The sequence below is a fragment of the Archocentrus centrarchus genome, unplaced genomic scaffold (assembly GCF_007364275.1).
Source record: "Archocentrus centrarchus isolate MPI-CPG fArcCen1 unplaced genomic scaffold, fArcCen1 scaffold_24_ctg1, whole genome shotgun sequence".
In the NCBI taxonomy this organism is placed as follows: domain Eukaryota; kingdom Metazoa; phylum Chordata; class Actinopteri; order Cichliformes; family Cichlidae; genus Archocentrus; species Archocentrus centrarchus.
This window is the reverse complement of record NW_022060254.1, coordinates 604,763-619,365: the sequence shown is the minus strand read 5'-3', so window position 1 is coordinate 619,365 and position 14,603 is coordinate 604,763. Positions and strand designations below refer to the sequence as shown.

The following is a 14,603-nucleotide window of genomic DNA, read 5'->3' as shown; positions in this document are numbered from 1 at the left end:
TCACACTGTCAATTATCACTTCAAGCTGACAACTAAAAGAAGTTAATCATATGGTACAATTGTGCCTTCATGCTGGTGACAGCTGACTTTAGAGTTTTATGTTTTCAGGTTGTCTTTATGTATGTTCCTCAGTTCCATTCCTGCAAACTCAGTGTTTCCTGAATGCACTGTGATAAAGTCATATGATTGGGGACAAACCTGGACCAGGGGTCTCTAACCTGAACCTCTGGAGCTGCATGTGCCTCTTCTGCCCTTCTCCAGTGGCACCCTGTGGCTTTGTCAAAGCCTTTTCCCCAAGTGTACTCTGCAATTTGGCCACCCCTCATCTGATAAATGCCCCCTGCTTGACTGTGACGTCTGGCCAGGTTGGGCGACAGCTAGAAAAGCTATACTATGGCAAGGCTGCAGGCCCTGATGGCATCAACCCCCAGGTTCTGAGAACCTGAGCTGGCCAGCTGTAAGTGATCCTGAGTCACATGTACAGCCAAAGTTTAAAGCAGGAGAAAAAGTTATGGAATGTTATGGAAAAACATCCCATCTGAGTCTTGTAGCAAAGAAGTCCATACATCACAGCTTAATGACGACTGACCGCTTTCCCCTCACATTACATGTGATGAAGGTGCTGGGGAGACTAGTCTTTGGTCACCTGAGACTGTAGGTGAAAGGATCTCTCCATCCTCACTCGTCCAGCCATTGCTCCAGTGCTTTTGGGCGGTCAGTTCCTCTGATCTGCAGGCTCACCTCTGCCCGACACCCTGTCCTACAATGGAGCCCCTGTTCAAGCTGCTCCTGCACAGCTGGTGAGGCCTTTTAGCAAACACTATTTGTCAAACCCTCTGACCCTCAGGGCCAGGCATCCAACAGCAGTAGGACCAGTCCACCACCTAACTGCATTTGAAGCCTTTGCCCGAGGATATTCTTTGATTTCTCAAGAACGTTTAACACAGTCCAGCCACTGGTACTGAAGAAGAACCTATGGAAAATTATCATTAAACACATCCACCATCTCAGGCCACAGTATCTCAGACTGGGTAGTTTTGTTTTTTATTTACATTTTACACAGCACGAGGTTGTATTTATTAAGATGCCCGTATTCCACATGTTGTGTGATGTTTTGGGGTCTTGTCACCTTGCTTTTATGTTGCTTTATTGTTTGAGGATTTTATTAATACTCACCCTTAAACCTATCCAGAGCTAACTTGGAAGAACGATAATACAAAGTACACCAAATAATTCTCATCTTCTCCTCTCAGTTCGTCAGTTTGCAGATATCTGTCTGTTTTCCACGGCTCAGTATAAGTGTCCTGTTGCCCAGATCGAAGCTGAGTAGGTTCACCTTCTGTCCTGTTATCATCTTTTTTATCTATACTTTAGTCTGTTGTTTAGTCCATTGAAACTCTGCTTTCCATTTCTCCCCCACCTTTATTCTCCTCCACCCTCAGTGACCAGGTTGCCCCAAGCTCCACCACCTGCAAGGTCTACACTCTGACCCCCATGTTGGGTACCAACAGAGAAAAGAGAGGCCTGGCCCTGGATGGAAAGCTAAAGCATGAGGACACCAACCTGGCCTCCAGCACCATGTACACACACACACAAACATCACAGAGAAGGGTTTACAATCCAGCATAGATCATTTATTGTATCACTTGTTGTTCTTCTCATGCTGGCGTCACATGTGCTTTGTGTCTGTTACAGAGTAAAACAAGGATGCAACAAGGAGACAATGGGGATCCTGGTTTCCTACAGAGTTAAAGTCAAACTGGTGGTGTCTCGTGGAGGGTAGGGCACCACATGTGGGCTTTCCATAGTAGTGGTTTCTGAAAATGGATTTGCTGTTTTACTGAAAACATGCTAAAAAATGTCTTTACTGTATAAATAATATGAATGTACATTCACAAAATGTATGATAGAGCTAGTAACCAAAAAGAAACCTTTGTAAGCCAGGAAATATGATTATAAGACTATACACAGGTGAAGTAAATACCACTGATTATCTCTTCATCATGGTTCCTGTTAGTGAGTGGGATGTATCAGGGAGCAAGTGAACATTTTGTTCTCAATGCTGATGTGTTAGAAGCAGGAAAAATGGGCAGTGTAAGGATCTGAGTGAGTTTGATGTAAGCCAAATTGTGATAGACTGGGTCAGAGCATCTCCCAAACTGCAGCTCTTTTGGGGTGTGGTCCAAGGAATGAACAGTGGTGAACCAGCAACAGGGTCATGGGTGGCTGAGGCTCACTGATGCACGTGGGGAGTGAAGGCTGGCCCGTGTGGTCTGATCCAACAGACGAGCTACTGTCGCTCAAACTGCTGAAAAAGTTAATGCTGGTTCTGATGAAAAGATAACAGACTACACAGGGCATCACAGTTTGTTGTGTATGGGGCTGCAAAGCTGGAGACCAGTTAGGGGGCCCATGCTGACCACTGCCAGCCACTGAAAGTGCCAACAACGGGCACATGAGCATCAGAACTGGACCACAGAGCAATGGAAGAAGGTGATGTCACATTTTCTTTTAGATCACATGAATGGCCGAGTGCGTGTGCATCACTTACCTGGGGAACACCTGGCACCAGGATGGACTATAAGAAAAAGGCAAGCAGATGGAGGCAGAGTGATCTGCTGGGAAACCTTGGGTCCTGCCTTCTATGTGGATGTTACTTTGGGGTGGCTGTAGCTCAGGAGGTAGGGCAGGTCATCTACTAATCAGAAAGTTGGTGGTTCAATCCCTAGCTCCTCCAGTCTGCATGCTAATGTTGCTCCTGATGTGTTCATCAGTGTGTGATAGATACAAAAACACTTGGCTGCTTAAAGTTCTTGCATGAATGTGTGTGAGAATCAGACATGCTGTATAAAGTTCCTCGAGGGCTCAGGTAGAGTAGAAAAGTGCTAAATAAGAACCAGTCCATTTACTATTTGAGGTGCTGATTGGCCTCCAGATTCCCCAGATCCCAGTCCAATGGAGCATCTGTGGGATGTCCTGGACAAAGAAGTCTGATCCACGAAGGCTCCACATCACAGCTTACAGGACTGAAAGGATCTGTTGCTAACATCTTGGTGCCACATACCACAGCACACCTTCAGGGGTCTAGGGGAGCTCATGTCTCAATGGGTCAGGGCTGTTTTGGCAGCAAAAGGGGGACCAACACAATATTAGGCAGGTGGTCATAATGTTATGCTTGATGAGTGTATAACCATATATTGTGTTTGTGTGTAGGGATGTAGCAGTGGAGCTGCCTTTTGTCTTGATGCATCCCAAACCTGCTGACAGCCTCACCTCCCATCCCCAGTCAGGTAGGACACACACACACTTGGCTTTTCAGCATTTTACAGGGATTTACATTGACCTACATTCATTTCATTTTGGAGAATGGTCCTAACGTTTCCTTAAACTAGCTTTACCCAAACAGTAAGTGTAGCCTTCAAATGAATTTATTATGGCGTGGATTAGTGAGCTTTTATCTCCAAAACAGAAACAGGCACCTACAATGTGATTTTAGGTATCTGCACCAGGCCCTGCTCATGATATTTGATCTGTGTGATGGATTATTGTAACTAAATTACTGGATGTCTTCTTTCTTCCTCAGTTGCTGCAGAAGCTGATGTTCCAGTGGATACAAACCTCATTGAGTTTGATATGAAGTAAGTGTGTGTGTGTGTGTGTGTGTGTGTGTGTGTGTGTGTGTGTGTGTGTGTGTGTGTGTGTGTGTGTGTGTGTGTGTGTGTGTAAAGAAAGAAGAGACTTATTTTAAACCAGTTTTGCACATTTTTACTCGCAGACCTCAGGGCCCTGCACTACAAAGTTCAATTCAATTTTATTTATATAGCAACAAATCACAACTGTCATCTCAAGGTGCTTTTATATTGTAAAGTAAAAACCATACAGTTATTACAGAGAAAACCCAACATTAAAATGACTTGAAACTTGGTGACAGTGGGAAGGAAAAACTCCTTTTTAACAGGAAGAAACCTCCAGCAGAACCAGCCTCAGGGAGGGGCAGTCATCTGCTGCAAGGGGAGAGAGACAGGACAAAAGACATGCTGTGGAAGAGAGACAGAGATTAATAATAACATGATTAAATACAGAGTGGGGTATAAACAGAGAGAAAGAAGTGAATGAAGAAGAAACACTCAGTGCATCATGGGAATCCGCCAACAGCCTAGGCCCATTGAAGCATAACTAAGGGAGGGTTCGGGGTCACCTGATCCAGCCCTAACTATAAGCTTTATCATAAAGGAAAGTTTTAATCCTAATCTTAAAAATAGAGAGGGTAGGTTTGCAGCATAAGTTACCATAGTGATTTATCCCAGTAAGAAGTTAACCACCTTCATAGAAAACCCAGAGTTAACCCCGAAGTTACCTGGATAAGCCAACATCCTGCTTCGTAGTGCAGGGCTCTCAGTGCTTTGACTCCTCTGAACATGCAGCAGCATCATTCACTGACTCACCAAAGGGTTTGGATTTAATTCCATCTTCTGTGCAAGAATATCATAATCTGTCTTTTGCACTTAAATGCTGTTATTTCTGGAGAAGGTTATGAATTTTTCTTGTTTTGTTTTGTGTTTAGCGTGAAGTGTATGTACGGCAGTTCTGCAGATACGATACAAATGTACTGTATGTGCAGGTGTATAGCTAGAACATTGTGGTACACCTTTTATAAGTCTTATTGTTTTATTAATATGAACACTCCAAATGAAACTACAACTAATATGTGCCTCTAATTTCTACAGGAAATTGGTGTGTGTTTGTTAAGGTGTGCTATGAGATTTTTGTCCTCTTTTCAGTACTTCATCTCTGGCTGATGACATTGTGTTTGAAGACTTTGCTCGCCTGCGGTTAACAGGGTTCAAAGATGAGGAGAATCCCTTCGTTTAGCAGGGGTACCAAACACTTCAAGCCCAACAAGATAATGTTAAAGAAGGGGAACAGATGAAGCTGACAGCCAGAGCTTTAAGGACGGAGCTCTGGAGTCTTGTTACATGATGTTAAATTGTATCATATAATCTGTACGGCCTGCTAAATGTGTCTGTAATAGAAGCAGATGACAGTAACTTTAAATTGTTAATAAACAAAAAAGATTGGCCATTAAAGGGGTTACATCTAAATACATCCTTAAAAAAAAAAACCCTAAAAAGCAGAATTAATGTATAATTCATTCTGTTGGTTTGGATCTTGTTGCCAGATTCTTTTGGAAAGTATTCTTATGGCATACATTTAGACAAACTTTAGTGCAACACTGTGAAGGTTTGGATGAGTTATGGGAGCTGTCTCTGCATCTGGACAGGCTCCATTCATTGACCAGCATATACTTATATTTTAGAGTGCTGTTTGATTGGTTCTTTTGTTTGAATTTGCACCTCTTCTTAGTGTCTGTATACTTTACTGCCCAGTAAGACACTGGTTAGGCAATCAAGAAGTAATCAAATGTCAAAAAAAAAAAAAAAAAATTTGATAAAGTTGTCAAAATAGTTACATTGCTTACATTTTGCAGGGTTACCAGTGATCCTCACACCATCTGATTTTAGTAGTTGCACTGTTATAACTGCACTGTCGCAATTATTCTTGACGTATGTCAGCAGAGTTTGGCTTATTAGTGTATTTTTCTTAATGCACTACTTTATACATAAAAACAGTCACTATCCTCATAAGGAGGACACACACACATCTTTGACAAGATCTTTTTTTGTCCTTTCATGCAGCTAGAAGTAACTAAAAGTCACAGCCCGCTCTTCCATTTATGTCCTATTTGTTGCGTCCTCCCAAATGACAGAATAGTTTAATAAGTAACTGTAATTGGATTACTACATGTAGGAACAGTAAGGCATTACAATCATTGCAGTGAAGTATTAGTTTATAATATGTTAGTGTATGGACAGAGGTGGTCAGGGTTATGGTTGTGGCCTAATGGAGTTACATTAACATGTTTTTGGTGAAAGTGTGTCTGCTTTGCCTGTAGTCTTTCTGCTGGTGTCAGTATTAAACCTGCTGCTTTAATATCAGAGCATGAGGTTCAAGAGGTGAGCAGTTGTCTGCAGTTATCAGTACAGCTGTTGAGAGCAATAACAGGAACCTCTAACTGTTGCTTGTTCGTATTGATTTTTATACGCCTGTCGAAAGATGTGAACACCCGCGGTGTTCGGGCGGGGCCCACTGAAGTGTCCGCTCAATAACTTGAGAACTGTGTGGCCTACACTTACCAAACTTCATGGGTAGATAGCTTATGACCAAAGCAAGGTTGGGGTTGTATATGGGGGTCACTGGAGTCAAATTCAAGGGTCACTGTTAAAATAGAAAAACGGTGCCCACTTAATAACTGTGTGACAGTGAACAGGATTAATAGTGTTCTTCTTCTGTGATGTCTTCATGATGAAATAAAGTGGATGCGTTTTCTATCTGGAGCAGAACAAACAGAACGTCAGATGCATAAATAGGAATGCTTTTATTTTGTGTGGAATGCACATCAATGGGGTGAGCTGACATCGATCATGATCGTGCCTTCTACCGGGTTAAGTAGGTGATACTTGCTCAGTAACATAACTTTTCTTGTTTAAAATGCAGTTAATTGTTTTAATTGTGATGTCATTCCTGATATCTTCAGAATGTTTTGACCTTCTCACAGAGAGAAAAAAGAAAACTGAAGCACATTCTTGTAAATGCCACGTGGCAGTTTTGGAGTTTGTCTTCAATATTCACTGCAGTTAAAAACATAGATGCACTCTCACTAATCAAATCTTCTGAAGAAAAAAAAACTGTAATGTTGGGAGCAAGATATTCCTTGAACAGAATGTTTTAAAGTTGGAAAAAAGACTCTGGGGACTAAATTATGAAATGGAAACAGTTTCAAAATGATGTCAAATATATTACTCAATTACAGCAGTGATGGTTGCAGCTGTTCTCTCTTGGACACACTGAAGGCCACAGTTGGACCTGATCACTAAAAATAAATTAATCTTCAGCCAACAAATTCACTGGACGAATTTAACAATATTAAGTCTTGCTCCCATTATGCTGAAACATCCTGTAGGATGTTTTTCATCTGCATTTCCTGTTCATGTTTTTTAGTGTCTCCAAATACATCTGTTTTTATATTTTTCCTCTGATTACTATGATGAAATGTTTGCTATGTAGGGCGTAGGCAAGCTTCTACACCTGTTACTGTAATCAGACTGAGATTTGCCACAATGTCATTTGAAGACTAAACAAAATATTTAGAAAACATACTAAAGGATACTCCACGGGCTTCATATTTACTCAAATGAATTAAAGTGTAAACACAAAATGTCTTTATTTTGTTGTCGTTGGTTTCACTTGCTGAATGGAAGATAACAAAAGCTTATTGAATCACTAAGCCGATTAAATCCAGAGTTAAGAGTGAGACAAATAGTTTTACATTTTGGAAATAATTGGTTTACATGACTGAGAACTGCTGATGGCAGTAACGTTCCACCACACTTCTTTCCCCTTGGCTCTGATCCAGGCCTGTTTCGAGGTCCTGGATGGTCATTTCTTGAAACGTGTGTTTCCTTCAGGACTTCTTCAAATTCATTCCAGGAAGAATGTCGTAAAGAGAAGCAAGTGGATTACATGACCACATAAAACCAAAGATGGGAAGTTCTTCTCACACTGGATTGGCAGAAAGATGTGACAGTAAAGCGACTGAGCGGTGCCTTCCTTTACTTAGAAATCTAAAAGTTTCAGAGGTAACAGTTATTGAATAAATGAAGAAAAAAAAAAAATCAAGTGAGAAAAAAAAAAAAAAACCAGCCTGGGGTCAGCAGTGGCAGCGCCCTCCAGTCTCCAGTTTAAGGTCAGAGAAGAAATCCTGCAGCTTTGCTCAGTGGGGCCTGTCAGTCACTGAGAGCACACACAAAAAATGAGAAAAACTTACAGGAGCACTGCCAAATGATCCATACGTTACATCTAGTGAGGACCTGTTTTGCTTTCTTTAAAATTGTGTACGACATTAGTCTTGGTCTGCAAATGTCCATCTGTCATTATACAAAAACTACCAAAGTTTCAGGAGAGATGCAGGCTGGGTAAATAAATGTAGGCTGAACAGGTTCTGGATTTTTTCCCCCTTTCTTTTCTTTAACATCAGCCTGTTTTTAATTTTACAATCAGCACATGATGGTAAGTTAAGACATGCTCAGAATATGACAGGAGGGATTATTGGAAATGTTGAGTTTAAAGGAAAGAGAAAACGAGTGTAGATATTTGTGGTTCAAAGATTTTCTTACTCGGTGCTCTTAGTTCTTGACTTTTTTCAATCTACATTTCATCACTGATAATATGCATACAGCACATCATCACTGATGGGTACACGGGAGTATTCTGGGGTGTCTGAGATCTTTCTCAGACACTTTGACATGCAGACTGGAGGAGTCAGAGGTTGAACCATGGACCTTTAGATTAATGGATGACCTTCTCTGCCTGAGCTGCAACAGAACCCTTTTAAAAAAAAAAGACTTTTATTAAAAGTATCAAAACAGTTTCTACATTAGACCTGCTCCTCAATCTGATGACATAATTACACAGAAACACGGCGCACACAGGCCCAGGTATAAAAACACTTAAGTTTTTGTATACATCTGTTGGAACACTCCAGTATTTGAATAACAGAGAGAAGGGGCTGTGAAAAGTCTTAAACACAGGTGGCACAAGTGGGAAATCTGGAGAGTCTCGCATCAGGTATCTGAAAGTGGTGTGGCATCGCGAGCCCAGCGATCTCCATCCCAGCAGCCAGCTGGCTCTCATGTCTGCTGCTGCTGCTCCAGCATGACCTCACAGGTGCGACCCAGTTCACCCAATTTGACCTTGGCGTACTCGGCTCTGTTCAGCGCCATCTGACAGTCCTTCCTGGCTGAATAGGTAGAACCTTCGTGAGGCTGACCTGTAGCTACCTGGAGGAAAAAAAAAAAAAAAAAAAAAGCTACATCAGCTGTATTTGTGATGTTCATCTATGGGGTTAGATTTATAGTCTGCAACATTTCCCATGTAACAATAAATTAAAGAAATAAATATATTAAAATGATTTCAAAAGCACAAAGAGAACCATTGTTTAGGCCCACTAGTCCCCTCAGGGGTCAGGGGTCAGTGTGAATCATTAATGATTTTCTGTTCTGATGGGAGTAGTCTCCCACATGATGACAATGACATCCTGTGGGAGACTAACCAGTTTATTAAGCTTGAAAATGACATGAATCACAGGTAATGGCCTTTACAGTCACCAGATATCTACCGGAGTGTTGGGCAGTGTTCTCCAACATCATATCCAGTACCAGCCCGGTACTGGATATGTTTTGAAAGAACTGTGTTGCATCACCCTCCCTCACAGCTCCATAAGTCTGTAAAATCTATGCAAAGTCACACTGAAGCTGCTCTGGCAGTGTGCAGTAACACATTTTACTGAGACACTTTAAGTTGGTTCTACAATTGTACTCTTAAAGCAGGTCTATTCTGTGTATTTCTAGCTTCATTTCCTTCTTGGGCTTTACTAAATAGCTCTGTTGGATTCATATTTCAAAAGAATCCCTACTGACCCTTGGAGTAGTCTTTCCTCCCATCATTTCTTTGAAACAGCACCTTTTGTTTTTCGGTTTACTGGTTGCTTCTTGCAAGCAAAAGGTTGAATAGTTCAAAACTTACATTCTATATCTTTTCCTAAACACTTTTTTTTAACCTCAGTGGAAAACACTGAGCGGTCAAGGAAAGATGTAAAAGAGAATTCGAGTGCTCAGAGAGCACCTCAAGGTGCTTTATATTGTAGGTAAAGACCCTACATAATACAGAGAAAACCCAATCATCATGTCTGTCTCCTGAATCCTTACCCTTGAAATTAATCTCTTACCTTCTCATATCTCTCTCTGTCACACATTAATATTTTCTCCCTGAGAAATATAGCAGCTGTATGTGACCTACCAGACACATTCTGGATCAAACTGCACAGAGACAGTTTCAGGGTTTGGTGATATTTGTTGAACTGTTTCAAAAGTTGCTTTGTGAAATTACCACCACTGAAGAAGAAGAAGAAAAAAAAAACCCTACTCCTTTTATTCCCGCTCTTCTGTCACTAGCCAGATGCTGAGTGCCATGACTACAACTTTATTTCATGTGTGCACCATGAATGCATCACTAAAGCACCACCAGGCTGCAGCACAAGGGAAAATGAACTCATTGAATAGTAATGCTCATTAAATCAGGTTTAGCTGCTCACTAACTGAATGCCACTTTAACTGGTTTACCACATTGTTTCTTGTAGGTCAAATAAGAGAGAAAAATATCACTTCATTACTGAGGTTGGAAGCTTAATGAACAAAGAGCTGAACTGTGGGTCATTTCATAAAGGATGCTTCAGTTTATCTTCTGTTAAAGAAGCTGATGCAGCAGCTCTTATTATGGCTGACACACAGATGCTTCCAGGGGACTTCACTCAGTTAGGAACCTTCCTAAGAGAAACTGCCTATTTAACCAGAGTCTAGACAGCAGGTGAGTGGAGTTGCTGTTGGAGCTGTGTGCCAAGGGGACATATTAAAGATATTCCCTCTCTGTGACCTCAAAAGATACAAGAGTAAAGAAAAATGGATGGTTTAAAGCAGCCCGAGCTTTGGCTCATAGGTAGATGATAGATATAAATTGATTTTTGTAGTACTTTAATAACTATGAAATGAATCTGCTGTGGCCTCCAGCTGTGTGTTTAACCTGTGTAAGGTAGCGGATCTGGGCACTCAGTTCATTCTCCACTCGGCTGACTGAGTTCTGGAACTGGACGAGCTGTCGGTCCAGGAAGCTGGCATTGTGTTTATCTTTGGAGAGTTCAAGAACAATATTACCTGCAAGGACAAACACAAACAGAGAAATGTGACCTAAAGTTTGAAGCATGCCAAAAAATGATTCACAGATTAGACACCAACACAGAAAGCTTACTTAAGGATTTGATGTCTTATTTAGGTGTAAAAATAACAGTTCTAACCATAAAGTTTTACATTTTATCCGTCTCTGCTCAGTCACTATGATGAAAAAATTATTTCTTGGACTGGATGATTGCAGTCTGAATAATGGGATGCCACCCCACAGTACTGTGTGGGATTTATTGCTAAGGATTGTAACAAGACGTGTGTGTGTGTGTGTGTGTGTGTGTGTGTGTGTACGGTACAATAACAGTGAATAAAGTCTTGAGCCTCCCCTCATTTCTTTTAATATTGTGTTGGAAAAATAGATGCAGTGATTTACTGAAATGTGCAAACAGAAACTGTAATGCAGCATGTGAGGCAAAAACAGTGTCTAACAGGCCTGCAAGCCAATATTTGGTACCTCCACCTCTCTCTCTCTCTGAGGCAGCTTTGTCATTTCTTTAGTATTCTTCAGGAATACTTCTCCAGGCTTCTTAAAGGACCTTCAAAGCTCTTCTTCAGGATGATCCACACTGCTTTAAACTCCAGCCTCTGGGGACGCCAATCCATGACTGACATTGTAAAACTGTATTTTTCTATTCAGGTATGCTTTTACTGCACCTTTTCTCCCTGTTCCTCTTCCTTAAGAATGGCTTCTTGACAGCCGCCCTTTCACTGAGACCATTTCTGATGAGGCTTGAGTGAACAGTGGATTGATCAACCGATAAATCTGAAACAGTATCTCTCAGGTCCTGACAGGACCTGAGAGATACTGTTTCAGATGCTGTTTATCTGCTCCAGATAGGTTTTTTTTTTTTTTTTATGCCAAGTCTTTTGTCTTCCACTTGTCCAGTTTCATTAAGGACACACTGCACACCATGCTGAAATGTGTAATGTAACTGGCTATCAGCTCGCTGAGGCAATCACTTAAGCGCTTCCAGTGCTCAAAGTAGAGTAGAAAAGTATTATATAAGAACCAGTCCATTTACCTTGTTAATACAATTTGTATTCTTGCACCATCTTTGGCATTTTTTTTTAGATTGAGTTAAAGATATAGGAACAAATTGTGTGTTTTTGCAACAAAGTTTCTAAAAATATAATTTAAAACTGGTTCTTTGCTGAGCTGTCTGTTATTTGTAGACAACTCTGGTTCATCCCTTGAGTTAGGAGCCTTTTTAATGTTTGAATAATTCATAAGTTAGACTTGAGTGACTTAACAGACCAAAATTCTCTGAATATGGTCAGGCACAAGGACTGGACTGAAAATGGGTGAAAGAAAAAAAAATAAATCAGCCAACGACCAAAGAAAAACTTCTTCTTTCTTCCCTGTGAACTAGACCAGCCTCGCTCCACTTCCCACAGCAGAGACCAAAGAAAGCAACCAGACTCTGTCCTGAACCCAAATCTGTCACAGCTGTACCGAGGCCTGCCCTCCTGTACTCACAGCTGTCCCCGCTCACACTCACATTACAGAGACTAATTTAGCAAAGAGAGAAGATCTCATCAACCAGCTCTCTGTTCTACAACACCGAGGACCTCTCGGTCCGGTTGGGGAACAGAAGAACTGTGAGGAGCAGGCGAGGCTGCGCGTTTCCTCACCGGCACACTGCAGCACCATCGCGATCTCCTTCTCCACGTCCTCCAGCGCTCTCAGCCTCTCATTAGCCATCAGCAGGCAGCAAGCAGCCGTTCTCAGTGATTCGCAGCGTGGTCCAAAGCACTCTTTAATTACGGTTCCACAGAGGAAAGCTAAGATAAAGCGCGTTCACGTAGGGGAACCTATGAGGGGAACAACAAAGAGAGCGCTAAATATTGACGTAATCGACGTCGCACAGTAGTGACGTTCGCGGGGCAGCGAGGAAAGATGGCTACGTCGGCTTGGCTGCATGGCCCGTCTGCTATGCGACTAACTGAGGGCCTGGTGTCTGTTCTGAAAGAGCAGCGTCCGGAGTACCTGCCCGCCTTGCTGGCCAGCTACAGAGAGCACGGCGTGTTCCAGACACAGGTAGAGCTCGGCCCGGGCGCGCGCCGTGGCCCGTTCCCGCGGTGCCGCAGCCGCTGCGGGCTTTGTTGTTCGGTGGGCTGAGGGTGGGCACACAGCAGCAGCGGGTACAGCTTCTCTGTCTCTTCTGTGTGTGGCCTCTGCCGCTCTTTAACTCTGATTTTATCTCCGCAGAGCGCGTGCGCCGTCGGGGGTCTCGTGGGTTTTAGCAATGCCAAACTGGGCTCGAGCAAGACCAGGTGAGAAAGGATCGTCACGGGCTGTCACGTGTTCCGATGGTGGTGGTTCAGGTTGGAGGTACCTGAGCGCACGTCCAGGAAACGCTGTTCGTGTGATTTCAGAGACCAAATGATACGAGCTGTGTGTGGGTCTCGCACACTGACTCACACTAGTGCCACTGTGTTTTTAAACCCTTATTTACGTTTACACCAACATATCTGAGAAATAATGTTGATATAATGTTGCTGATGAACTAAACTGAGTTACCTGACACCTGCTGAGGTATTTGACTTGGGCCCAGAGACTGAGCTGGATAGAAATCTGGACCTTCACAGCACCACTGAGTTGCTTCACAGAGAGTCATAATTAAACCTGCACCTACTGTCTGCTCATGGGCACCTGCTCATTAAGTGTCTGCACACAGCAGCATCCTTCATATCAGGGTTTTCCTGTGTGTCTTTTCCACTGTGGAATTCATGCGTCAACTGATGCGACACATACGTCTGATAATGGCCAAATTTAAAAAACAACAAACTCTCAAGAAGTCAATCAAAAGAGAGACTAAAACTTTAAGCCCAGCTGGACTTCTCAGATATAAAACAAATGCATATGTAAACTGAAGGATATTTAGTTGCAAACATGCAAAATTGCAAACTAAATGATAAGAGAATAAGGCAACAACTCCGACCTGCTGACCAGAGATTCCAACTCTGAGAGTTTAGGTCACCCTCACCCCTGACTATATGTTATAACAGTAAATTTGAGTTTTAATATTTTGGAAATTGTTCTCCCAAATCTTGACAACTAGTGGGAAAGAACATCGTAACTAGTACATTAAATATTTCAATGTTTTCTGGAAAAAAAAAAAAATCCCTTTCTTATTTTCCAAAACAGGGTTCAGGTGGGTTAGTCTCAAAAAGTCAAATAGATGCAAGGCATGTAAAAAAACACCGTAACAAATCGAAACAATCTCCCACCTGAGTGAGAAGGTGTTTTACATGTTTTACCAAAACAATTTTTATTGTGAAATGACGACAAGACTGAAATGTGCCAAAATTCTAAGTAAAGGTTTGTGTTTCCTGGATGTGTGTTTCACACAGTCTAACTTTATGTTATTTACTTTTAGCTGTAGAACCTCCCAGTTTTCTTTTTGGGGGTCAATAGTACTGAGATGAGATGTTTGTGTTGCTCCTGTTTGTGTGTTCTTAATGGATGTCTGCTTTCCTTTTTTGGCCAAAAACCAACTTACCATGAACTTTAGTATAAAAATTTAAAGTTAAGGTTAATATTAAGGTTCTAGGCAAGGATAAAGTAATGAAACATAACTGTGTGTGTGCATGTGTGCAGGTTTGAGGGGCTCTGCCTGCTCTCCATGCTGGTCAAAGACAGTTCCAGTGATCTATTCCAGCAACACTGCCTTTCCTGGCTGCGCTCCCTGCAGCAAGTCATACAGGTAAGATACAGACACTTACTGATGGACGGGGTCAGAGGACCGC

General features: G+C 42.0%; 3 protein-coding genes across 3 annotated transcripts in view; 2 read left to right on the top strand and 1 right to left on the bottom strand.

Annotated features, from left to right (window-relative positions):
• Positions 1 to 7,266, top strand: part of LOC115775807 (arrestin red cell-like) — a 21,985-nt gene extending 14,719 nt beyond the window's left edge. The window contains exons 9-14 of the mRNA XM_030723331.1: positions 1,254 to 1,326; positions 1,443 to 1,580; positions 1,696 to 1,779; positions 3,214 to 3,290; positions 3,584 to 3,638; positions 4,782 to 7,266. Coding sequence (XP_030579191.1) covers positions 1,254 to 1,326; positions 1,443 to 1,580; positions 1,696 to 1,779; positions 3,214 to 3,290; positions 3,584 to 3,638; positions 4,782 to 4,872 — 518 coding nt within the window. The 3' untranslated portion in view covers positions 4,873 to 7,266. The remainder of the gene's footprint in view (positions 1 to 1,253; positions 1,327 to 1,442; positions 1,581 to 1,695; positions 1,780 to 3,213; positions 3,291 to 3,583; positions 3,639 to 4,781) is intronic.
• Positions 7,255 to 13,010, bottom strand: med11 (mediator complex subunit 11). Its single transcript, XM_030723332.1, has 4 exons — positions 12,841 to 13,010; positions 12,486 to 12,665; positions 10,696 to 10,826; positions 7,255 to 8,897 (listed from the first exon to the last, which is right to left on the bottom strand). The coding sequence occupies exons 2-4, from the start codon at positions 12,553 to 12,555 to the stop codon at positions 8,748 to 8,750; spliced, it is 351 nt and encodes a 116-aa protein (XP_030579192.1). The 5' UTR covers positions 12,556 to 12,665; positions 12,841 to 13,010; the 3' UTR covers positions 7,255 to 8,747.
• Positions 12,712 to 14,603, top strand: part of pelp1 (proline, glutamate and leucine rich protein 1) — a 15,767-nt gene continuing 13,875 nt past the window's right edge. Inside the window, exons 1-3 of the mRNA XM_030723330.1 lie at positions 12,712 to 12,891; positions 13,063 to 13,127; positions 14,455 to 14,560. Of these exons, the coding sequence (XP_030579190.1) occupies positions 12,751 to 12,891; positions 13,063 to 13,127; positions 14,455 to 14,560 (312 nt within the window). The 5' untranslated portion in view covers positions 12,712 to 12,750. The remainder of the gene's footprint in view (positions 12,892 to 13,062; positions 13,128 to 14,454; positions 14,561 to 14,603) is intronic.